Here is a 26,446-nt window from a genome sequence, read left to right as displayed (position 1 = left end):
TAGTTAACAAACGGGAAAAAAATCTGGGACATTTCCTCTCACGTCAGCGAGGCCTGGACTTCGCGGCCTCCGGGTGCCCAAGAGCTGCTAAAAGGGGCTCACTTCCGGAGGCGGGGCGCCCTCGATGCGCATCACTTCCGCCCGGTTTGAGTCTAGACCTTCACGCTGCCAGATTGAAGCGACTTCCTCTTTTCTTTCCCTTCTTCCTCCCCTTGGCCCCGCCTCCCGGAAGCTTCGCTGGGTCTTCACTTGCGGGGTAGGGGTGAGAGGTGGGAGGGCTACGCGGACCTTGGTGAATAACTGCCCCGAGTTCCACTACCGGGCGGCGCAAGTTGGAAGAACTCAGGTCAGATCTCGGCCAAGGGCGGGACGGGACTCAGCGGGCAACGGGAATCTCCACCCTCTTCCGCTCCAAGGCCTCCTTCTCCCGGGCCTGTAATTGGCCTCTCCGAAGGCTGGGGCCCTTGGCCCCTCTGGAGTCGGATTGAGGCCATTGTCCTCCTCCTCTCTCTCCAGGCGAGGTCCCAGTCTGGTTGCTGCCACCGGTACCCTTCTCCTGGAGCTTCAGTTGGAAGCAGAGTTGTGTGTCGTCTCGGTGATGACAGGGCTGATACCTTCAGTAGCAAAGTGCTTTAGCATCCATTCCGCTTCTTTTGAGCTCCGAAACCGTGGGAGGCGAGTAGAGCAGAGAGAGTATTTGATCATTTGCATTGTGCATATGAAGAATTCCCTTCCAAGGCAGCATGGCTCTCTAAGAGTTAGTACTGGGATTCACACCCAGATCTAGCTTCTCTAGGGTGACACAAATTCGTGAGGAGAGCGTTTAGAAATAAAGAAACTTTAAATATAAAAAGGAGAGTTAGCATTTCTGAGAGCATGCTTCGTGTTCGGCCTTATGCTAGTCTTTCTGTACTTATTCATTCCTTATGAGGAGCATAGGAAGCATATACTGCTGTTATTTCTGCTTTAGGAAATTGAAGCTCAGAGATGATATATGGCTTGTTCAGTGTTAATAATTAAGTAGACATCTCCCAGGTCTCTTCCAGCTCTCTGATTCTCCCAACAACTATAGAATTAACTAATTTTTTGTATTTCTAAATCAAACTATATTTTCAGATGTTGGCATTTCAGGAAATGAGATGCCTGAAAAATTTCTAAGTCTCTTCATCCTTTGCCCATTGTCTTGTATTTTAATAGCATCCTAGTTAGAACTTTGTAGTTCTGTAAATTCAGTTGCGACTCTTACTTCGCAATTTACTTTTCTCTTTCCAAGAGGAACTTGAGGATCGTGTAGCTAAGTGTGGAATTAATGGACCCGGGTTAAAGGATTGACAGGAAAAGTTGCTAGCTTTTACATCATAGATGGACTCTAGTTGCTCTCCTTGCCTATCTTACCTAAGACTTTTTTTTTCTCTCCGGGAAAACAGCTATCATCTTGTGCCAATATGTCAGGAATTGGAAATAAAAGAGCAGCTGGAGAGCCTGGCACATCTGTGCCTCCAGAGAAGAAGACAGCTGTCGAAGATTCAGGGACCACAGTGGAAACAATTAAACTTGGGGGTGTCTCTTCAACGGTACGTGGAAATAATGCTATGAGAATGTGCTTTTCTTCTGTCATTTGCAACCTGGAAGTAATAATTATGGAAGCCTTTTGGAGTAAGGGAAGTTGATTTGAAAAGAAGAGGGAGATAAAACAGCCAAAAGTAGATGAAATGATGTGTTGCTCATTTCTGAAAAAGAAATATAATGACATTTGATCTTTATTTTTAAAGGTATATTCATATTCTTTGAAGAGTCTGGTGCCAGATTCAGCATTGATTATAGTTAATTAGCAGTGGGAAGCTATACACTGATTTTTCATTCATTGGAAACTAAGGGGCCAGGTACTAAGAGGCAGTGTAGCAAAATCAGTCATTGAGAGAGTGCCTTCTTATTTCCTTGTCTGTAAAATGTAATCATAGTATCTACTTCGTTGGGGTTTTGAGAGGAGGAAATGAAAGGGTTCCTGTTAAAGAACATTACTTTTTAACATGGTAAGTACTTAGTATATGTGATCTATTAATAGTTTTTATTGGGCTAGATATTGTGTCTATAATAGTGAGTAAAATAGATATCATCCTTATTGTTATGGAGTTGTCAATTTTGTTAGACAATTATACACCAAAAACTTATAGTAATGTTATATGTCTAATAAACCCCATAAACTCACTGTAATAGGTAGGGAATCTGTATTTTGGAACTTAACCATAGGGATATGGTGTAAAAATGCTTTACATTTGTATAGCCTACAAAACCATGTCTACTTTTTGAAATTGAGGATCAGAGAGTAATAGGAACATTCAGAGTAAATTGTGGATGAAGTATTATTTCTGGGTTTGCTGTCTGGGATTCATCAGCCTCTTGTTGCCAGCAGGTGATTTTGTCTTGGCACTGTCTCACGTCATGCATCCCAGGGACATTTTTTCATTCAGTAAACATAAATATTTGTTGAGCATCTGTTATTTGCCAGACACTGTGCTTTACACTAAGGACAGCTCCTGGACTTGAGTTTGTAGGTTGGCACTGAGAAAAGAACAGACTGTTATGATAGAGTGGGAAATGAGCTCTTCCCAGAGTTAACTGCATATGCTAAGGGATGCACAAACAGGCATGCCAGTTTGGACTTTATCCAGAAGGCAGTAAGGAGCCACTGGAAGGTTTTAAGCAGGGAAGTAACATGCTCTGACTTAGGTTTTGAGAAAAGACCATAAGGGAGCTAAGTTTATAAGCAGGAGTTCAGTTAACAGAATTGTTGCCTCATTCCTTGCCCCTCTTCTCCCTCCTATTCTCTAAGGGTGGGGAGCTGGGGTACATATCCACTGATTCCTGACCCAGCTGGTTGACAGTTGCCCTTGAAGGCAATAACTTCTCTTCTGCACTTCAAGGTTTCTGTTGCAAACCAGCTGAGATTGTGGAAGAAAAAACTTTGAGACTGCATGGTATGCTTCAAGTGGGAACATTGGTGGTGTGACTGGAGCTGTCCACCAGAGCTGTGCTGAAGTCTGGCATGGGATGAAAAAGAGTCTGCTATATGGAGAAGACTGTTGCAGTAACCTTGATGAAGGATCATGGTGGCTCAGGCTATTGTGAGGATAGTGTCAGCAAGATTTGTTTGTGGATTGGATGAAGGGTATGAAAGAAAGGAGGCAAGATGAGCCCAGGATTTTAGAAGTATGGAGTTTTCACATGAGCTAGGGACGTATATGAAAGGAGCACATTTTGGGGAGCTGTGGGGGAGGAATCATAAGTTTGATATTGGACTATAAGGTATTAGACCTATGAGTGGACAGGTAATTGGATGAGGTGATCTGCAGTCTGTGGAGAGGTCTGGGCTAACGTTGAACATTTCTGAAGCATTGTAGATGGAATTTAAATCCATGAGACTGTAGGCTCTCCTGTGAGGAACGAGCATAGATAAAGAAGTCTGAGAACAGGGCCCGGGAGCAGCAACACTTCATGTCAAGGAGATGAGAAGAGGCCAACCAAAGAGGGGCCACTGAGGGAGGAGGAGAACGAGAGAGGGTGGGGTCCCAGAGACCGAGGGAAGAGAGAGTTTCAAGGAGTTGATCAGGGGCTCCTGATGGGTTGAGAACGGGGAGGACTGAGATTGGATTTAGTAATAGAAATTGCACTGGAGACTTGACAAGAACTGCGTTGGTGGAGTGGTGGCCGTGGCAGCGTGGTTACTGTGAGCTTAAGAGCGTGTGTGAGGAGAAGAGTTAGGGGAAAGAGGTAGAGATGTTGCTTTGGAGGAGTGTTGATGTAAAGTAGAACCAAGAAAATGGGGCCTCAGCCCGAGGGAAATCGGAGGTTGAGGGAAGTTTTTGTTTTTTTGTGTTTTTAAAGTAGGAGATATGGCATTTTTATTGATTGATGAAATGATTTGATAGGATAAATTTGATCCTGGAGGAGAGCATGGCCGCCCACTCCACTATTCCTGCCTGGAGAATCCCCATGGACAGAGGAGCCTGGCAGGCTCCAGTCCATGGGGTCACAAAGAGTCGGACACAACTGAGCGACTCAGCATAAACTTGATGATGTAGGAGAAAGAGAGAGCAGTTACGGGTTCTGTTCTGTCTCTTGAACAGAAGAGAGAATGTGATATAATTCATAAGCAGGGGATGGGGCCTTAACTAGGAGAGGAACACAAGGGTTGCGGGCTCAGATATAAGTAGGTCAGTAGTCGGGGTGTGGGTGTTAGATGTGGACATGCTTTTCTGATTGCTTCTGTTTTTTTTCAGTGAAATCAGAAGCAAGACTCATCTGAGAGTGAGGATGGGGGAGAAAGTTTTGGAGGTGTGAAGAGAGGAGAAGGTACGAAATAGTCATCTTGAAGAGAGAATGGACTAGAGAGATGGGATAGCGTTGCTGGGCAGCCCTGAGAACCCACTTGAGTCTGTGACTTGAGTTTAAACTGAGGCCAGTCAGCATGGTGCTTTATGTTTTTTTTTTTTAGTCACATTCAGCTTCGTGGATATAGGCGGAGAATTGGACGTTACCAAGGTTGGGGTTTTTAGCAGGCACATATAGAATAAGGGAGGAGCAGGTTATAAAACAGTGTGACCAGTCATGGCATTTAAGTTTGATTAAGAAGGAAGCAAGGAAGTAAGAGGAGTGAAGGATGTAGGTTTAGGATGAAGGCGTAGGATCATTGGAGTATAGATCCTGGAGTTGCTGAAGAATGGATGGAATCGGAAACCTAGAGAGAGTGAGCTGCAAAATTGTGGAGAATGAGGTGTTGGAAATTGAGTTTATAGAGAACATCCAAGTATAGCTAAGTCTAAGTCTAAGACTAACTGGGAGTTTGGTGGCTGAGGGAGCTAAAGGACAAGATCATTGGAGGAGAGGAGGTCAAGGTACAGGATCTGAGATGCAAGAAAGATCATCCGTATGGGAACTGAAATTGTTAATAAGAAGTACAGCGTGAGTAGCATTGGAGAGAGTGATGACATGCCAGGTGCTAAATCTTCAGGAAATGTGGAGAAGTGACGTGGGCATTTGTAGATGAGCGCAGTGAAGCAGAGTGGTGGGTGATCCAGACCAGTGGCATGATCTGCAAAGCTCGGAGGTTTTAGGGAGCAAATAGATAGTGGCTTAGAAGTGGCTGTGGAGAATAAGGAGGACACCTGCCTGTCTCCAGGCCCAGGGCTTCAAAGGGTGTGGGAGAGAAACAGCCCCCACTGGAGAAGCCTGTAGGGAAACAGTGTTCTCATCCAGGTTTCAGGTGGAGTAAGACGGGGAAGGTGATGCTCAGAAAAGAAAAGTTAAAGATGTCATTTATTAATAGTATGCATAAGCTGGTACAGTTGGAAAACTTGACTGTTTTGGTGTATCAAGACTGTTTAATCAGATAGAAGAGAGAAAATTAAAGGGAAACAAAAAACTGGTGCTCTAATAAATGATTCTTACTTTAAAATAGTCATTCATTTCTAGGTAAAGTTAAAGCGTAATCCTTTCAACATGCTGTTTCTTTGCCTTAGGTTCTCCCTCCCTACTCGCCACCCCCCACCCCCCCATCAGCTTCTCCTCAGAGAGAGGTTAAAGTTACTGAGAGGGGTACACTGTTATTGATGGAGTGACATTTTTGCAGAAACAATAGAGAACATGATCCTGAGCACAAGTTGAGATTTTAGAGTGTGGGCATAGGTTGGCAAACTGTGTGAATGGATCTAGGAGATGGGGAATTGAAGAACTTTGCATCTGATGGCTTCTATTTTTTCTTTAAAATAGGAAGCAAAGTCACCTGCTTAGTGTGATTTGAGAGCAGATGGGGTGTCATAGTTTGACTCTGCTTTGATGTAGAATAGGAGCTAGCTCACTTGTTAAAGAAAGAAACATTTTTGGACAAATGATGAAATCTGTTCAGGTTAGAACTCACTTTATAAAGGTGCCAGTCTCCCTAGTTTAATGACCTTATCTAGAAGTCTCATCATGTTGGGTGTAGGAATGGAGGAGTCCAATATGTGGATTGATTCAGACTGGGGTTTGTGTGCAGAAATAGAATAAAAAGACAAAAGGTCGAGCACTTGAGGAGCCAAGTAAGCTGAAGTATGAAGGAATATACAATAGGGTATAATTAAGGTATAGAAGATAGTGGAGACAGAGGAGAAAGGAGAAAACTCAATATTTTGGAGATCCAGATGAAGACTAATATATTAGGATAACGGCATGAGATATCTGGAAAGATACCAGGGAACGGAAGATTCAGGGAATGGGAAGTTGGAATTTAAGATTTCAGATGTGGCACAGTTCCAGATATGACAGAATTCTAGGCTATGGCTTTTGAAATGTCTGGCGCAGTGACGGAGGTAATCATTGAAGTTAAGGAATTCAAAATGCTAACAGTGTAGATGCTAGAGGATTAGATGGTTCGTGCACTTGTGTACATGTCCAAATGTGTATTGAAGTCACTAGATGTATTGACAGGAACTGGGATACAGAAGAACTTGGTTGACGAAGTCTTGAATGAATGAAGGGCAGTCCTTAGGAGACAGATAACTGATTGGGGTAGAAGGTGATCTGGCTGGATGGTGGAGCCTCCCAGTAGCAGTATTTTGTTTGTGTACCTGTGACTAGAACAGTGAACTGAGGTCAAGATTCTAGTGTATTTGCGTATGTCATTTTTTCCTCCAATCATAACAGACATGTATTTATTTCTTCTGCTGTTACTTCTTATCCACTTATTAGCCCTTGTTGAGTTTAACAGCTGATATGTTTAATTTCTTTATGGAGATTAATAAGATTGGTTTCCTGGGGCAGGAGGAGTTAGACATTCGAACACTGCAAACCAAAAATCGCAAACTGGCAGAAATGCTGGATCAACGGCAGGCCATCGAAGATGAACTCCGTGAACATATTGAAAAACTGGAACGAAGACAGGCCACTGATGATGCCTCACTATTGATTGTCAATCGGTACTGGAGTCAGGTAGTAGCTTGTTAATTTACTCAGGTTTTGGTTTGAGCATTGTAGTTCTCCTTAGCCTTCTCTTTATTTCCAAAGTTGCTTCCTTTTGTATCTTCATAACTGTACCTCCTCTGCTCTAGTTTGATGAAAACATCCGTATCATCCTTAAGCGTTATGACCTGGAGCAAGGTTTGGGAGACCTACTCACAGAGAGAAAAGCCCTTGTTGTGCCCGAGCCAGAACCAGACTCTGATAGCAATCAAGAACGGAAAGATGACCGAGAGAGAGGTGAGTGTTCGTGACAAGTTTACTGCGGCATGCCTTCTGGGTATTTGAAGTAGGGCTTCGCTTTGAGGCTGTCCGTCTGAGGGGAAAAAGTAGATTTTGATATTTGCAGTTTTATAATTTTAGGGGCTTCTTTTTTCCCCCTGTGTCCTCAGGGGAAGGGCAAGAGCCAGCTTTCTCTTTCCTTGCTACTTTGGCCAGCAGTTCCAGTGAAGAGATGGAATCTCAGCTGCAGGAGCGCGTGGAATCCTCCCGCCGAGCGGTGTCCCAGATTGTGACTGTCTATGATAAACTGCAAGAAAAGGTGGAGCTCTTATCACGGAAGCTCAGCAGTGGAGGTGAGGCAAAACCCGGGAGATGGGGAGCAGAGGGGGAGGAGTTGTTACTCACCTTTGTGTGTGAGTTTGTAGTTTTCAAACTTACACATTATTATTGTTTTCAAACTTATATCTTTATTTTTAATTAAATTTCTTGAAGTCAGTTTTAATCTGTTCTTGTTTTTTGTTTTTCTGTTATCTCTTATTATTTTCAAACAGAGTTGGCTCAGGTTTTAGAATTGTTAGATCTCAATGTTCAGAGGGATCGGGTGGAGAGGGAGGTGGGAGGGGGGACCGGGATGGGGAATACATGTAAATCCATGGCTAATTCATTTCAATGTATGACCAAAAACTACTGTAATGATGTAAAGTAATTAGCCTCCAACTAATAAAAATAAATGGAAAAAAAAATAATAAAAATAAAATATTGGATCTAAAAAAAAAAAAGATAAAACAAAATATATGAATGGAAAAGTGTCTATTTGAAATAAAGCTTCTATTTTCTGTTACTATTCAGAGTTAATGCAGAAACTTATATTTGTATAGTGTAGTTAAGTACTTGTGTAGCTAGGTTGCGTCTTATTAAATGTCCTGACTTCATGCTTTAAATCCATGGGGTCGCTAAGAGTCGGGCACAACTGAGCGACTTCACTTTCACTTTTCACTTTCATGCATTGGAGAAGGAAATGGCAACCCACTCCTGGAGAATCCCAGGGACGTGGGAGCCTGGTCGGCTGCCGTCTATGGGGTCGCACAGAGTTGGACACAACTGAAGCGACTTAGCAGCAGCAGCATGCTTTAAATAATAATCATGGTCTAGTTGTAATATTTTAATTTCTCTGATTGTCATTAAGATGTTTAACCTTTCATTTCTGAGAGAGATTTCAAATATAATGGAGGTTGAATCACTGGCTGGGAAAAATAAGAATTTTCTTACTCTGTATTTTTGTTTTTAAAGATATTTAGGCCAAGTTAATAAAATTAGAAGGAGAGGCATATTAAGGACTTGGTAAAATTCTGTGGCCAAAAGTTTCTTTTGTTTTTCTAATAGAGTGTTTGTGTGTTTCTATATTTTATTATTTATAATGGATACTTGTTTTACGATATACAAATCAGAAATCACAGAAGTCCTCCCATCTTACTTTTCCAGAGATAGCCATTGTAAATAGTATTATTTGTGTCCTCCCAGACTTTTGTGTTCATATATTATATCTACTTTGTGTGTTCCCAGCTATGTCTCTTGGTGCACTGTCTTGCCTTACTCTTTGTTTCTCCGTTTTCTTGCCCTGTTTCTGGTGTCCGGTTGGAGCTTGTATAATGGTGAATGAATGGCTATAAATCTTCCCTGTCATCTAATGGAAGCTGAGCTGTCTGTCACTTCTTTCTCCCTTAGCTCTACTTGAATAGTTAGAAGGTATTATTAAACAATATGCACATGGATATACCATGTGTATTATATGTATTATAGTATATCCATGTGCATATTATATCAGACAGAATGCCATAGGCAGAGACTGTGTCATTGATAAACTTGATTTTATAAATGAATATCAAGAAAGGAATTACTGTGTTTAGAAAGGAACTAAAAAGAGTAGTGCATTAAATGGTACTTTAAAATTATTCCTTTTGATGGCATGCATTTTAAGGTAGAGGTCAAGTTAAAAAGTAAAAACATTTATTACAAGTTACAAACTGCTAAGCTGCTATTATTTATAACATAAAAGATGGTTGCCATCGATTAGCTGAATGTTCTAAGAGACAGAGATGTGTGAAGTGTGAATTGTAGCATCAACTCTTAACTTTTGGCGGTTCATTTTCCCCTCATATTTATTTGGCCCTTGATTCAAAAGAATTGCATTTATCAGCTTGTGTATTAATTCACTAAATATTTATTGAGCTCTTATTATATTCTGGGCCCTGTTCTCAATATCTTAGGATATTAAGAGGACTAAAATTCAGCCCCAAGTTCTTACCTTAGGTTTTGAATCAGAATCACTCTTGAGAGTTTTTGGAGCATACCATTTTTTGGCCCTGCCCATGTGTATTCTTATTTAGTAGGTATAGGATGAGTCCTAGGTAAGTATCTAATTTTAAAGGTTCTCCAGGTGATGCTGATGGGTAATCTTGGTTGAAAACCGTGAAAACCACCACATGACTGACCTGTGTTACATTTCTAAGAGTGATGCCAGTTTTACTTCCTGATAACTGTCTCTAGGGTCAGCATATCACCTGAGAGTATCAGGTCAGTATCACCTGAGAGGATTTCAGCTATAGTATTTATGACTCTAACTTTAAACATACTAATTTGGTATGTTAAGTTCTATAGGTATACTACCTTCTTTGTAAATAACAGTATACATTTCAATTCTTAAGCCTCCGGAGTACATCTAGTGTAGTATTCCAGAATATAAGTAATCCTATGCTCTTGTCTTTGTTCTTCATGATTTTATAGATGCCCATTTGAACAGTGAAGTTGCTGCTCTCTGCTCTGCCTTTCCCTTCTCTGCCCATAGAGGGTCTTCATGTCGCTGTTAGTGAATACTAGGAATTTGTGATAGCCTTAGAAAACAGAACTTTGTTACTATTAAGTCTGAGACTGATTAGAGATGCTCTGTCTTGTCTACAAGTCTAAAATGCAGTTTTTGGGGGTGACCGTTCCTTATCTGAATGGAGTTCTAGGACCCCCTCCATTTTTTTTCGCAAGGCATTTTGGTCTCATAGAAAGGGATGGGCGTTAGGTGACCTTGCCTCTGTCTCCCTCTGCAGAAGCACAGGTTGACTGATTTTCTTAAGCAAGGGCTTTAATAAGGACTAAGCCCTCTAAGCAAGCCTTATCTGTCATGGGAAGATTTTAAAAGCCAACTATTTCTTGAAGTTTTCAGGAAAGTGAAGTGAGCTCGCACATGAATGCTTTGGTGGGATAGACAGTTGTAAAATGGGACACCAGAGCTGCTAAACTAAAGTACAGCTCTTCTCCTCAGACAATCTGATGGTGGAGGAAGCAGTGCACGAGCTGAATTCCTTCCTTGCGCAAGAGAACACGAGGCTCCAAGAACTGACCGACCTCCTTCAGGAGAAGCACTGCACCATGTCTCAGGAGGTACCTGACCAGAAAGGAGGCGGTTTCCAGTGGGTTCTGCCAGGCGTTGACTCAGAGCACTGAGTGCTTTAAAGGTCGTCTCACTCTGGAGAGCCTGCCTTGGTGTTTTGAAGGGCAGGTTAAAGCAACCAGCTCTGAGAAATCAAAACCCGAGGAAAAGTTTAAGGGAAGGAAGGAATCGAATGTTTCTCCTTGACTTTGTTTAAATAGACGTCATAGGATTTTAGTTTTTAGGAAGAATTGCCGTCATGAAGTTTTGCAGAACGACACACCAAACCCCCAAGTATTAAATTGGTCCAAGCGGCCGTGTACAGTGTTACTGAGGAGTGGGCTGGTGAAATTTATCTCAGGAAGGAACAGTAGGAAATACTGCATTTATGACGACCTGCGAACTTGAGGAATGTGGAGTTTTAGCCCAAACTTGGACACACATAGTGCCGTAAGCAAACTGTCAAGATTTGGGTGTTTATTTATATAAAATGACTGAGACGAAGTGGTGATCAGCCTTGTGCTGAAATTTGACCTGCCTTAGTTGGGCCACCCAACTCTTGTGCTTTTAAGTTAATAGTTGCCATGTAGGTAGTGCCTGGCATTTAAGTACTTTATGAGTATTATCTCCATGGTCAAATAACTCTCATCTTACTGCTAACACTTGCAGAGAAATTGGGGACTGGTCTGAGGGCATACAGCCAGAAAGTGCTTGAACTGTGTGATTCAGGTGTTGGTCTGTTTAACTTTAAAGCCCATGTTCTTCATTATACCCTGTTTTGGAAACTCCAGTGCCAAGGTGCACGCTGGGCTGGTTGCATGGGAATCATCCAGGAAGTTTAATAATACTTCTTATCAGCCTTCAAAGGGGTTATAGTATAGTGGTCCTTATAAAGAAATTGGATTGTAGTAAAAAAAAATAGTACAACTTTTATGTTTTAAGGTATAAACTGGGTGCTGCCAAGATGAGAAGGTCTTCCTTTACCAGCCCTCTCCCAAATCTTAGCATTGCTAAGCTGGAGAGGCACAGTGTTTTGCTCAGCTGACCTGATGTCCATGATGGGTCTCATGGCTGGCTGTTGATTCTGCCTGTCAGCTAAGATCTCTCGTCAGCTAAGACTCCAGTTGTCCACTGGAGTGTCGCCTCCCCATCATGGCTGTTTCAGGGTAGAAGTCCCCACATGGACTTCTTATGTGGCAACTGGCTTCTCCTGAGAGGAAGAAAATTAGTGTTTCAAGAATACCAGGCTGAATCTGCATGCCTTTCAGACATCTTGAAGTTACGTAGCATCATTTCCACTGGGTCACCAAAGTTGACCCAGATTCAACAGGTGGGGACATTGACCTCACCTACTGTTGGGAGGACTGTCAAAGAATTTTGGGGCCATATTTTAAAACTAACACAAAGGATATGTATAGATTGATGTGCACATGTGTGAGTTTGGTGATGAGAGTATTAAACAGCATTAGCTATGTATAGCTCCTAAATAATCAGAGAACAACATAGATTTTTGTATCTTTATAGCATCTAATTCTAGATTGCCCTGTGGGGTCAGCTTGAAAAAGAGAATGGAAGTTTTCCTTTCATTCTCTTTGGATTATCATTTGTGGGAATGTGGGAGGGAAGGTTTGAGGGTAAAGATAACTGTCTTTTCTAAATAAATCTTTGAATTTTTATCTCCTAAAATATTTGTCTGGTAAAATCAAGTATGTTATCTTTTACCTCTTAAAAAACACATATTTTCTGATGGGTTTGTGGTCTATATAGGGAAATGGTGCTTCTCAGAGGTAGAAAAATCACTAAATCTTAGGTAGTCTTTTCCTTGTGAGAGTTCTTAGAGACTTCTACAGTTTTCCTGATTGTGACTGATCCAGAACTGTTGAAAGAACCTGTGATTTCAGTTTTATGTTCATATGTTAGCAAGAAAGTGAAGTATCTCTTGAATCTTTTCTATAATGATACAGTAAATGGTTAATTCTGTGGGATTTGGAATCTAAGGCATTCCTTTTCTAACTTGGTCTTTTTTTTGGTATATTTTACTGAACACCTGTCTTTGGGATGTAGTTTTCCAAGTTGCAGAGTAAAGTGGAGACAGCTGAGTCACGAGTGTCTGTCCTGGAGTCCATGATCGATGACCTGCAATGGGATATTGACAAAATTCGAAAGCGGGAACAGCGACTTAACCGACACTTAGCAGAAGTTTTAGAACGGGCAAGTGCTGTTTTATTTATAGTTTGAAGACTGGAGTCATTTTAAGGAGTCTACTCAGAAGGGATGGGCTTGGATAATATTGATAGTACTTGAGGACAAACAGGCTCCTTTGAAAGTACTTTGGTTATCAGACTAAAATTCTAGTGTCTCTCACTAAAGAATCTTTGTCTTCTCCATAGGTAAATTCAAAAGGTTATAAAGTGTATGGTGCAGGCAGCAGTCTCTATGGTGGCACAATCACCATCAATGCCCGGAAGGTAAAATCAGCGATGCCCTCAGAATGTTTTTTTGACCTGGCGTGAGGTATTGCCTTAGGCATTCCTGCTGTCTCAGTGGTGAAGAATCTGCCTGCCAATGCAGGAGATGTGGGTTTGATCCCCGGGTAGGGAAGATTCCCTGGAGAAGGAAGTGGCAACCCACTCCAGTATTCTTGCTTGGGAAATCCCCTGGGCAGGGGAACCTAGCAAGCTATAGTCCAGGAGGTGGAAAAAGAGTCAGACACTACTTAGCATCTCAACAACAACAACAGCAGCAGGTGTTGTGTTAGTAGGTGCTTAGAATTGTGTTCACAAGTAACTGGGTTTTTGCTAGAAGAGTGGATCAGTGGAGATGGAAGCTTACGAATGGGAATGATTTAGAAATTCCTTTTCTTTAGTCTCATTTTGCTATTTCCTCCTTTTCTCCAGTTTGAGGAAATGAATGCGGAGCTTGAGGAGAACAAAGAGTTGGCTCAGAACCGTCACTGTGAGCTGGAAAAACTTCGGCAAGACTTTGAGGAGGTCACTTCACAAAATGAAAAACTAAAGGTAGGAGACACAGTTCTGAGGGGCAGTAAGATAAAACTTCTTGCTGATCAACTCACATGTATGAAGCGTAACATAAAGCATCAAGGGAAGAGAAAAATGTAAGTTTCGTTGCTGTATCTATCTATTCAGTTATATGTTTACTTAATATTTATACCCTGCCTTGTTCTGAAAAGGATTTAAAGCAGCCTTCAAAGGTACATTGACTAAATCAAAGTGCTCTAATGTAGGACCTGTTGAGAAAAATGAGGAGTAGGGTAAACTAGGATGACGATCCAAAATGGATTTTTTAAAATGGGGCTTGTATACAAGACATATGCAAAAAGCTTGTATGTACAGTAGGTAGGCCACTCCCATGTCAGTGTCTGCCAGTTTGTACCACAGGATTCATCCCTGCAGTTTCTAATTGCCAAAACAAAGAAGGAATTCTGGTCAGTGATCCTGACCACAGGATCAGATGGTCAGTTGATTTTCACACCTGCCCATTAGAATTTTCTCCCATGGTTCTTGGGTAGAAGAAAACGGATTCCTAAAGTCTTCCCACCACGCTTTCAGTCGCAATCACTTGTCTTTTATAATTTGATACGTTTCTAAGTAGATATATGCATAAAGATGTTGGAACTGAAAAAATAAAAACAGAACACAAACAGCCCAAGTTGAATCTGTTGAAGTGTTAGAAAGAATTTAACACTTAGAAGTGTTAGAAGAAGCATAAGTATTTTTGATACAATATCAAAAGTATTTTTCTCTGTGATTATCTGCAAAGAGAACAAATTAGTGACCAATGTCCTCAACTATCTTCTTAAATATCCTGACAAATTTCATAGCGCTCTTCTCTGTCCCTAGATCTGACTGATTTCACAGATCTCTTCTCGTGTCCTTGGACACATAGTGTACACCATGTAGCAATTAAAACAGTTCTCAGGTGGAAGAATGCAGGCACCAGGTACCACCTCTTGGAGGATCTAAATTAATTTGGGGTAGATTTTATGTAACCAGAGGAATAGGTAGATATATTTCACAAAATTTGCTTCAGATGCACAGGACATCAGAGAGTTTAAGATTTTTATTTCCTGGCTAGCATCCTAGATTCTGCTTCTGACTTTTCTTTTCTTTTTTTTTTTTTTTTTACTCTTTTTTTCCCATTCTGACTTTTCTTTTCTTTGGGCACGCCTAAGGTGGAGTTACGGAGTGCAGTGGAGGAAGTAGTCAAGGAGACTCCAGAATATCGCTGTATGCAGTCACAGTTCTCCGTGCTGTACAATGAGAGTCTACAGTTGAAAGCACACTTGGATGAGGCTCGGACCCTGCTTCACGGCACCAGGGGGACCCATCAGCGTCAAGTTGAGCTCATCGAGGTAACAGCCTAGCTTTTCCTTCTGTGTATAAGTTTTCTCCCTCATACATTTTATAATTTTACTCTCTCTTGCTCAGTTAATTTTTTATTCATTCATCAAACATTTATAGAGTGACTATAGGTCTTTACTCTGGTAGATGGTGGGTATCCTGCCATCAAGGATTATACAGTCAAGTAGGGAGAGTAGCATCCAGTAGAATGCAGTGTGGTGCAATAGAGCATGTCCAAAACATGCAGTGATAAAGGAGACAGCATCTGATTTGACTGTGGACCTGCCCTGATTCCACTTGCCAAAGTGGAATGTGAATCTTAAGGATAAATACAAGTTTACTGGTAGATAGAAAAAGGAAAAAGTTAAAAAAAAATGGTTTAGTGTGGCTGAAGTCTTATGTGCATGGGGGAGAACAGTATATAGAAGCTGCATGGCTATGTACATAATTTTTTTTTAAGGCAGAAACTTTCATTTATGTGTTCACTTCTGCATTTTCCTTAGCCTTTAAGTTTATGTTTCTGGTAGTTGGTCATTTACTATATGTCTGCCAAATGAATTTAATATATCTTACTTGACTACTGATATACTGTTTAATTCTTTAGTTCTCCAACTAAATTGTAATACTCTCAGAGTTAGGAGCCATTTCCTGTATTTCTTGAGTCTCCTGCCAGTTCTCAAATCAGTATTATGCAGCTCTCTGGTACTCAGTAAGTGTTGATTGAATGTATTGATCGAATTGGAACTAATCCCTCTTTTCTTGATATTTTCTTTTTTTCTTCTTAGACCCTTACAGGTCAAATTTAGGAAACATAGTCCTAGAACATGGTGACATTACCTCATTTTGATAAGAATGTTTGGTTCCTTTTTCTGTGTGTAGCGAGATGAGGTTAGTCTTCATAAGAAGCTGAGGACGGAAGTGATCCAGCTGGAAGATACACTTGCCCAGGTCCGCAAGGAGTATGAGATGCTGAGGATAGAATTCGAGCAGACCCTTGCTGCCAATGAACAAGCAGGTACTGTTACTCTGGCTCCACCCTGTGGCTTTGGTGCACATGCCTTCCTTGAAAGACAGCACGGTCACCAGGATTTTTAGCACTAACTGGAGCTCAGGAGTCCTAAAGAACTTGAATTCTGTCCTTCATTTTGGTGTTCAGACTGGGTGCTCGTGTTTTAACTCAAGTTGGTCAGTTTCGTTTCCATCTTCCGAGAAGGAATCTACCTTTTGACAGTTCTTCCGGTTTCTTGGAAGTCCCTCGTGTTCTGCATTTCCTCGTGCCTTTGCCCTTGTCACAGTTCTTCCTAACTTTGCTGTTGCTGTATTTAAGGCCCCATAAACCGGGAGATGCGCCATCTCATCAGTAGCCTCCAGAATCACAACCACCAGCTGAAAGGGGAGGTCCTAAGGTATAAACGGAAACTGAGAGAAGCCCAGTCGGACCTGAACAAGGTAATAATCAGGAGGAGCAGGATAAGTATTGTTTACAGCGAAGTCTGCAGAGCTGTCTTGGGGTGAGCAGGACGGTGTGGTCACCACAAGCGTGTGTGCCGCTTTCCTTTCTCTGCCCTCCCAGACTCGGCTGCGCAGTGGCAGCGCCCTCCTGCAGTCTCAGTCCAGCACCGAGGACCCCAAGGACGAGCCTGCAGAGCTGAAACAGGATCCTGAGGACGGAGCCGCCCAGTCTGCTGCGTCCAAGGCGTCTCAGGAGGAGGTCAGCGAAATTAAGTCCAAACGCGACGAGGAAGAGCGAGAACGAGAAAGGAGGGAGAAAGAGAGGGAGCGAGAAAGAGAGCGGGAGAAGGAGAAGGAGCGAGAACGAGAGAAGCAGAAACTGAAAGAGTCAGAAAAAGAGAGAGAGTCTGCTAAGGAGAAAGAGAAGGGGAAACATGACGATGGAAGGAAGAAGGAAGCGGAAATTATCAAACAGTTGAAGATTGAACTCAAGTAAGAGCAATGTCTTTGGAGTAACTGTTTCTGACTCTAAAGTGAAGGTTAGGACGTTGTTCTTGAATGGTGGCATGGCTTATTCAATAACTGTAATATTTTCATTGTAACCAAGTGTACAGTTAATGTGGTCTCAGTTCTTGGTCAAGTGTACAACTTCAGCGGCCTGCATGGCTGTTGTATAGTCTGGTTCAGTGATCAGGTCTCAGTAAACCCTGTTGTTGCAGCCTTATTCCTCATGAATCCAAATTAAGGGAAAGGATATCATGATGGAGGTAACACTCATGAGAACTGTTGGAAACTCACTACTGCTGTTTAGTAGATTTGGGCAAATTATTGGCATTCATTATAATTTAAATTATAATAGGTGGAATATGTATGGCTATAACTTGAACAATATTGATTTCTTTGCCTGATGGTTAAGTAATTTGTGTATATATCAGATCATTTTAAGGGATTTCTAGGAAGTCTTCTCCTGCAGACACTGCCACAGTAAGACACCTTTGAGTCAAACACTGCCGTGACCTGACATATCACCCCCTCTTCCTCTTGCGCAACCAGGAACTTTGCTGGTAGAGCTGGTTCCTTCTTGCTCTGCATTAGTCATAGTTGAGTCTTTATTGATGTTTGGATTGGAGGGACTACTGTCCTCAAAACGTTTGGAAAGGATCGTTAAAAGGTTTGAAAGTTTAGTAAGATAGAGTTTTAGTCTTTAACTGATGATTAATCACTCAGCTGTCAAATCTAGGATTAGTGGTATATTTTAAACTGAATTTTCTCCTTTTTTTCCTCTCTTCCTCTTGCTGTCTTTGAGGCAGAGTTGTTGTTTTTGTTGTTTTTCTCAAGTGTGGTATCAAAATCATTTGAGTGATTTATTTAAAGTACATTCCTGGACCCCATCCCAGACCTGCAGAATCTCAGTTTCTAAGAGTGGGGCCCCAGAACTTTGCCTGTTTAAGAAGTGCCACAAGTGCTTATCTTATAACTTTATGGTGGTGAATTTGGTCTGAAAGGAGAAATGACTCCTTTATACAACTTAACTTTTCTGTACTTTGGGTGTGTCCAGAAGTCTCTTAATAGTCTTTGCAAAAGTTATGTCTTTTAGATGTGTTGTATAAAGTGTAAAATAGAACTGTTTAAGATATTTCGCTCAATTCAAAATTCCCTTGATCTGATGCCCTTTGTTTTCTCATTATATGCTTCCTCTCCACCACCCTCATCCTAGGAAAGCACAGGAGAGCCAGAAGGAGATGAAACTGTTGCTGGATATGTACCGCTCTGCCCCAAAGGAGCAGAGAGACAAGGTTCAGCTGATGGCAGCAGAGAAGAAGTCTAAGGCAGAGGTAACCTGGTCTGCCGTTAACTGTCATTCTGATCGAAATCTTTTGTGGGATTTTCGTTTACACTTCTGAAGGTTGTGGTTTCTTTATCTTTAAAGTTAGTGTTTAAAACATTGCAGCATTTTCTTCCATTTTGAAGACCATCTGAAATAGAGATTTCCAGATTTTCCATCAGAAAATTATGGGGAATAGTTTTTAAACTTTTTGCTCCCCTATTTGCCATATAAATCATGGTAATACTGACTTTCTTCTTCTGATTACTTTTTGAAAGAATGCCTTATGCTTTTAAAATTTGGGAGCCTAGGAAAAAAAAGGGTGAAATTACTATTTTAAAGGAAAGTACATCTGCGGTTCTCCAGAATGCTGCTTATAGAAGCATGTGATTTTGGAATGCAGTGGTATTAAAGCAGGGCTGTGATGTAGCGCACTAGTGTATCATTTGTCTCCTTTCACTGTTCTGTAAAGGTTCTTTTGGTGTTTATGGGTCTTCTATCTGTGCACAGATTTAATTGATTTTTGAAATTGTGTGACAGCTTTTTTGTTTCTCTTTTTGTGTGATTCCTTTCCTCCTATAGTTGGAAGATTTAAGACAAAGACTCAAGGATCTGGAGGATAAGGAGAAAAAAGAGAATAAGAAAATGGCTGATGAAGATGCCTTAAGGAAGATCCGGGCAGTAGAGGAGCAGATAGAATATCTCCAGAAGAAGCTGGCCATGGCCAAGCAGGTGGGCGAACTTTCTTTACTTAAGGAGCTTTTTAAAGGAAGTTTTGCTCTTTAAGCAAGTAATTGACAGTGAGATTTGCCCTGTCATTCCAGTTTTTTTTGTTGTTGTTAATTTTTTTTTTCTCTTATGTATTTGTTTGTTTGTTTTTGCATTGAAGTCTCTCATCATTCAGTTACTTTGTTTGGTGTATTTGAGAGGAAGGAAATTCACTCTTATTTTCAGATGGAGTTGTTCAGAAACTGTTTATTGAGGAATCTGTCTTTTTTCTGCTGATCTGGAATCAGGAGATGTAATGAATATATAAAATTTTATGTGAAATTTTATGTGAAACTAAGAAATACATGTTCCCCAAATAGTTTACAAATAAATTACTCATGTGTTAACTGTGGTAGTTCCTGAGTCACAGCACTGTAGAGACTTGTCCCCTTCTCAAAGGAACATATATTTCTTTATTTTTAAGTCCCAGTGAATTTACTAACATACCAGAAACGGTTAGAACAATCATAAGAGCTGAAGTCACTCAGTCGTGTCCGACTCTTTGCGACCCCATGGGCTGTAGCCCCCCGGGCTCCTCGGTCCAAGGGATTTTCTGGGTGTGAGTACTGAAGTGGGCTGCCATTTCCTTCTCCAGGGGATCTTCCCGACCCAGGGATCAAACCCGGGTCTCCCGCATTGTAGGCAGACGCTTTACCGTCTGAGCTACCAGGGAAGCCCTAGATATATCTGCATAAATAGACTGAAGTACACATGGGTGTTTAGTATGTGTGAAAAAAAGAGTTTTAACTCAACAGAATAAAGGAAGATAATTAAATGTGGTAGGGCAAAAACATAATAATATTGGAAAGAAGGTGGACATATATTTGAACACTCTACATATTCTAGGATAACTCCCAAATGGAACATATATGTATGTTATATAAATGTAAATATGTAAACATATATATATGTTATATATAGTGCTAAAGAAATCCATAAAAGAGCCAGAAGAAAACAGATAAGTTTTTTTTTTTAATTTGAAGTGGAGAAGACCTTTTTAACTGTTAATAATAGCTTAAAAAAAAGAGTGATAATTTTGACTTATGGAAAAAAAAATCACAGAAAACTTCTGCGTGGCAGCAAAGCCAAAGGATAAATGACAAACAGGAAAAATATATTTCTAACTCTTTACAAAAAGGCTTATCTTTTTAATATACAAAAAATTTCCCCAAAAATGATAGGGAAGAAAACTCAAAAACCCAATAGAACAGGATATGAATGGGGCTTCCCTGGTGGCTCAGCAGTAAAGAACCTGCCTGGTAATGCAGGAGATGTGGGGTTGATCCCTGCATTGGGAAAATTCCCTGGAGAAGGAAATGGCCACTTACTCCAGTATTCTTGCCTGGGAAATCCTGTGGACAGAGGAGCCTGATGGGCTATAGTCGGACACAATTTAGCAACTAAACAACAACAACAACAACAAAGATATGAATAATTCACAGAAAAACAAATGGCTCATAAATGTGTGAAAAGATGCTCGTAATTTATAATCAGATAAATGTGACTAAAACTGTTTTTATATATTGTTCTGCACCTATCAGATTGTTTTGAAACTTAGATATTTTCAGTATGTTGGAAAGTCTGTAGATTACAGTTAGTATTATAATTGTGGAAAAGTATGAGAAAACATGAGATTGCATGGTGGGAATTTTCTTACCCAACTCCTACTTGATCAGTTTGCTAGATAATGATTTGTATAATTTTTGTCTGCCTCAGCTCACTTCAAATACAGATCAATTAGTATCAGGCTAATAATCAGTGCCAGTGGTTTCAGATAACAAGGCTTCTTCTGTATTCCTCAGTTCAGTTCAGTCGCTCAGTTGTGTCCGATTCTTTGCGACCCCATTAACTGCAGCATGCCAGTCCTCCCTGTCCATCACTAACTCCCGGAGTCTACCCAAACTCATGTCCATTGAGTCTGTGATGCCATCCAACCATCTCATCCTCTGTTGTCTCCTTCTCCTCCTGCCCTCAGTCTTTCCCAGCATCAGGGTCTTCTCAAATGAGTCAGCTTTTTGCATCAGGTGGCCAAAGTATTGGAGTTTCAGCTTCAGCATCAGTCCTTCCAATGCACACCCAAGACTGATCTCCTTTAGGATGGACTGGTTGGATCTCCTTGCAGTCCAAGGGACTCTGAAGAGTCTTCTCCAACACCACAGTTCAAAAGCATCAATTCTTTGGCGCTCAGCTTTCTTTATAGTCCAACTCTCACCATACATACATGACTACTGGAAAAACCATAGCCTTGATTAGATGGACCTTTGTTGGCAAAGTAATGTCTCTGCTTTTTAACATGCTGTCTGGGTTGGTCTGTATTCCTAGTGACTAAGAACTAAGCTTCTTAAAAACTGTCTCTCCCTGTCACTTGGTTATTTCCAGGTTAATAGTCAGCATGTTTAATTTCCTGTGTGCACTTCTTTGGAGTTAGAAGATGTTATTAAAATGAAGGATCTTCTTTCTTACTTTAGGAAGAAGAAGCTCTCCTCTCTGAGATGGATGTCACAGGTCAGGCCTTTGAAGATATGCAGGAGCAAAATATCCGTTTGATGCAGCAACTGAGGGAGAAGGATGATGCAAACTTCAAGCTCATGTCAGAGCGTATCAAGTCCAATCAGATCCATAAGCTGCTGAAAGAAGAGAAGGAGGAACTGGCAGACCAAGTTTTGACTCTGAAGACTCAGGTAACTAGAATGAATAAAGCTTTCCAGAATCCTGTTGAAATTGGGCGTTTTCTACATGAAAATACATATAAAAGAATAATTATTGTGGCAATTTTTATATAGTAGGAAAAAAACCCTAAAAACCAATGTACATGATTAGTGTATTGGTAAATAAATTATACATCCATACTGAGGAGTACAATGGGCTGCTTAAACTAATGTGAATCTGCCAATATAGAAAATTGTCTAAAATATATCACTAAGGGATTCATTTGTTTATGCATTTTGTGTTAAAAAATGTGTATGTCTTTTGTGTGTGTTCCGTGTATCTTAAAAACTTCTGGACGGCTGCATGGAAAATGGTAAGAGTGGCTATGTGATTACCTCTGAATGTCAGGATGAGAAATTGCCGTAGTCTTGCATGTAATTCAAAAGGTTTATGGATAGAATTAGTATTAGCTCGAGATTTCCAAAGAGTTTCTTTTATGGACCTGTGGATTAACAGAGCTTAGTCAGTTTTCTTTCCCCCTCTCTTTGCTGTTTGTGTTAAAATGTGACTTTCTCTTTCTGAGGTTGATGCCCAGTTACAGGTGGTGAGGAAGCTGGAGGAGAAGGAGCACCTGTTGCAGAGCAACATCGGCACAGGGGAGAAGGAGCTGGGCCTCAGGACCCAGGCCTTGGAGATGAATAAACGCAAGGTACGATGGACATACTCTCTGGTCTAACGTGATGGTTAGTCTTCAGGCAAACAAACAGTATGCCACTGGTGAAACCGCAGGCTTGCTTTATTCCTTGGGCTTGGGTTCGTATTTTTTTCTCATTGCACACAAGTGGTGATAAGAGGTATTACTTATACGTCCATCATAGGCAATGGAGGCAGCCCAGCTTGCAGATGACCTCAAAGCACAGTTGGAGATGGCTCAGAAGAAGCTCCACGATTTCCAGGATGAGATTGTAGAGAACAGTGTCACCAAAGAAAAAGATATGTTCAATTTCAAACGGGCCCAGGTCAGTTGTCTTTTCTTCCCTTTTTGCCTTTTAGGGGTTTTCTGGGCTCTGAAGTGACCTGTTTTAAGAGTCAGTGATCTGTTGTATGCAACTTCCTACTTAACTCCTTGAGTGACAAGACAGTTTATTTTCTTCACTGAAAATTAACCCTAAAACCTATCATGGTGCCTACCACGTAATGGGTGTGGAATCAGTACTTATTTATTTAAATGAATGAGCTAGTGAAATCATAAAGAATTATCAGTAAAAAAATTTAGAGAATTTTAAAGTTCTACAATTTTTGGTTTTTGCATAACCTACTGTTTCTTAGGATGCCTTTCTCGCCTTTACAGCTGTAAATCTGAAAATTTTAATCCAGTCTATCTTCAGCTTAAAATAATTGCCTTCAAATAAAGTGGCCTATCAAGTTTTCATCATCTTCCTTTTTAAAAAAATTTAATCCCTCTAAACTCTCCAACTGGATTTTCACAGAACTGAATTGACTACACTTAGATACAACTGAAGTTTGGTGATGTGATTATGGTTGCTTGCTTGTTATTTGTAATTCTCTACATTCTTAGGCGATAATTAGACATGAAAGGACAGAAAGTCCTTTCTTTCTACAGCAGAAAGTTCAAGTTGGAGCCGGTAATTTTTCTCACAAATGGCAGGTCTGGGGGGAATAACAGTTATGCTCTCCCATCACAGGAGGACATCTCTAGACTTCGAAGGAAGCTGGAGACCACGAAGAAACCAGACAATGTACCCAAATGTGATGAGATTCTGATGGAAGAGATTAAGGACTACAAGGTTAGGAAAACTGCTTCAGTGATTTGTATGTGTATGTGTGTGTGTATGTGTTTGTTAAGGCCTACTAACAGATTAGAAGAATAAATACTGAACTTCTTTATATGAAGGTAACCAGAGAATGGTTTATTCTGGTCGTGGGGTGGGGGGTGGTGCTCAGTGGATTTTCTTATTGTTGGCTTCTCCATGAGCCATTTGGGTCATAAACCTTTATGGTTGCTCTGACTGATTCCTTTTTTTTTCCAGGCACGCCTGACCTGTCCATGTTGCAACATGCGTAAAAAGGATGCTGTACTTACCAAGTGCTTTCATGTTTTCTGCTTTGAGTGTGTGAAGACCCGCTATGATACCCGCCAGCGCAAATGTCCCAAGTGTAACGCTGCCTTTGGTGCCAACGATTTCCATCGCATCTACATAGGTTGATCCAAGCCAGGAGAAGAAGAGGGACAGGCTCCATAGGCACTTAGTCACTAACCGCCGGACTGCTGCCTCCCCTCTCCTTGACTGTCATCCACAGGGCAGTGTTTCTGTCAGCTCCCTTTCCTCCACAGACTGTGTCCAGGTTCTCCTCGCTAATACTTTGATGACTTCAGCTGGGGGAAAGGATTGATAATGCCAGTCTTGGGTTTTAGAATGAATTAGAGACAAACAACTTTTGGCTTCCCTACCCACTTTATCTCCTATTTTTAGACTTTGCAACCTCTTCTTCAGGCTCCCTGGGCAACCTTGGATTGTCCATTCCTCCTGAAGAAGTCAAATTGGTATTTTTGACACTGAGAAGGAGAAAGGAAGAGTGGAGATGTGTGGCTTCTTGCAGTGGGCAGTGATCTTTTAGAAATAAGCTGTCTGCAGGTCTGGGCGGTACTCGATCTGGACAGTAAACTTCTTGTAAACTTGGATTATAAAATGATATCTTCATGCTCCTTATTCCTATTTGAAGCCTTAATGAAATTTATGTCCAGGATGACAAAGCCCACCTTCTGTTCACTAGCTGAGTAATTTGTTAAGCTCAATTGGCTTCCTTGTTACAGTTATTTAAGTTTTGGATGTTCTACTCATCAATGTCTTTTTCTTGAGGCCAGAATGATTTCAAATACTATAGCCCCCTTTCATCTTATAATGAAATCAAGATGGGAAAGGCTGGGGCACAGGACTGAGATGGTGAAGAGATCCACTGGGTATTCTGGGAACTTGATGCAGAGAGGCCTTGGTGAGCTATGAATTCCTCTCATCTGCCTCTCCACAGGGGTGGTTATGACTCCTGTTTTCAGAAAATTCTATGTAATGTTTCCGTAGGACTTTATACTCCACAAGCTTTAATTAAAGCAGGATTCAGTTTGCTTTTGTGTTCATGTTTTCCTTTGAAATTTTTATATTTGTCATTATTAGTTGATTTTCTACCTGCTGTTTTAGAAATAAATTCTCTTGAACAGAAATAATCAACTGAGATTAAAAGGCTAGCTGTGTTTAAACTATTTTGTTCTGTGATTAATTGAAGTACTTTTCTCCTGGTTGTTTTATTGAGATTGTTCTGGGGAGGGGTTATGCTTAAAAGATGGTTTATTTGACTATTTAGTTCTCTTCCATAGTTTACTATGGGAGTAAGACATTTGATTTACTATGGGAGTAAAACATTGTGATTTGTTTTCCAGAAGGTATCAGGCTACCTGACACTTTAGTTTGAGTTCTTGAATGATAAGTTTTATGGTAACCAGCAAACCAGAAGTTTTTTTATGTCTCTGGTAAGGGGTTGTGTAAAATGGATCCCTTCTCGATCACCACATGTCCTAGAAGATGGGTAAGGGCAAATTCCATGTCCTTTTGTGGTCACTGTCTGTAATCAGCAGGACACGATTAGTTCCAGACTCACGTGGAATGGGTTAAGAAACAGTCTGAGGAATTTTACAGTGTCATCAAAGAGGTCATGGGCCCCTCAGTCTCCCCACCCCCCTCCCCAACACACACACACAGCCCTGCTCCCGGTTACATGGTGCATTTGCGTTCATTAATAGGGCACTTTCCCCTTGCTGTTCTCTTAATAGAGCAAGTGGGAGCATAAGTTTGTTGGAAGGAGAACAAGACAACTTCCTTGGGCAGGTAGCAGTTTGGGTTTGGATATTAACTGTTTATAACGCTTAGCTAGGAAAGCCAGCTGCCCAGCATCAGGGGACCACGGAGCCTGTGGAATGTTGTGAAAGAAACTACTAGTCTCATGGGAAGCTGGATTTAGGGGAAGTTCCTCTAGCTGGAAAGAGCAGGGAGCCCCTAGTCCCAACTAGCTTGATGTCCAGGCAACACAGGAGGAGCTCTTAATGTCATTTTCAGATATTGATCCAAAACCGGTGATTTGGGGCATTCTAGCTTCTCATTGGGAAAGAGGTCATTGAGTGGGCTTCAGGAATACCCACAAATTTTATACCAAATTCTGTTTGTGTTGTGTCTGCATTTTTCACAGCTTTTTTCAGATCCTTAAGGGATCTTAATTTCTTAAGGGAATTTTGAAACTTAACAAATCCCCAAAAGGCTAAGAATCACTGTTCTACATCCATAAGAGTTTTTTATGTCATGACTATAAATGTTAATATCAAAGATTGTAACATAACGTTTTAGAGACCCTCTTTAAAAAAACAACAAAAAACCCCACCTTTCAAGTCTTCTGGAGATGGTCTTTTGTTCTTTTTTCCTTTAGTTTTTCAACCTTGGAAATTGTCTTGGCAATTTGGACCAAAATCAGGGTTGATGTGCTCTAAGGCATGTGACTGCAAGTCTTGGGAGGGTCCTACCTTCTTACCTCCTCTAAGGTCTTTTTCAAAGGTGTTTGGCTGTTTCTGCTAGCGATTGCATTCTTACATGAATTTACACTGAGATTCCTTAGTTTGTTTGTATTGTCTGGCCAGGTCCACAGGCATCTTTGGATGCCACTCCAGTGGTGAGTCTGATTTGTTACCAT

At 41.0% G+C, this 26,446-nt stretch overlaps 1 protein-coding gene across 4 annotated transcripts; it reads left to right on the top strand.

Annotated features, from left to right (window-relative positions):
• The first annotated feature begins 252 nt into the window (after positions 1–252).
• On the top strand, positions 253–24,968 carry RNF20 (ring finger protein 20). Of its 4 annotated transcripts, XM_070459358.1 has the most exons (21): positions 255–346; positions 517–676; positions 1,421–1,574; positions 6,799–6,966; positions 7,086–7,233; positions 7,386–7,568; positions 10,529–10,647; positions 12,701–12,847; positions 13,027–13,104; positions 13,534–13,653; positions 14,829–15,008; positions 15,877–16,012; positions 16,325–16,446; positions 16,571–16,941; positions 18,167–18,284; positions 18,857–19,006; positions 21,511–21,723; positions 22,275–22,400; positions 22,570–22,710; positions 23,398–23,499; positions 23,743–24,968. In XM_070459358.1, exons 3-21 carry the CDS (start codon positions 1,446–1,448, stop codon positions 23,917–23,919), a joined length of 2,928 nt encoding a protein of 975 aa, XP_070315459.1. In that variant the 5' UTR covers positions 255–346; positions 517–676; positions 1,421–1,445; the 3' UTR covers positions 23,920–24,968. The 4 variants fall into 4 exon arrangements, with proteins under 4 accessions (XP_070315460.1, XP_070315459.1, XP_020733301.2 ...); XM_070459359.1 differs by lacking the exon at positions 517–676 and having other exon boundaries at positions 253–347; XM_020877642.2 differs by lacking the exons at positions 255–346; positions 517–676 and adding an exon at positions 4,281–4,353 and having other exon boundaries at positions 1,483–1,574.
• The last annotated feature ends 1,478 nt before the right edge of the window (positions 24,969–26,446 follow it).

This window comes from Odocoileus virginianus, chromosome 31, assembly GCF_023699985.2.
Source record: "Odocoileus virginianus isolate 20LAN1187 ecotype Illinois chromosome 31, Ovbor_1.2, whole genome shotgun sequence".
Classification (NCBI taxonomy): Eukaryota; Metazoa; Chordata; class Mammalia; order Artiodactyla; family Cervidae; genus Odocoileus; species Odocoileus virginianus.
Note: the sequence above shows the minus strand (reverse complement) of the source record. Positions and strands in the feature narration are given on the sequence as shown.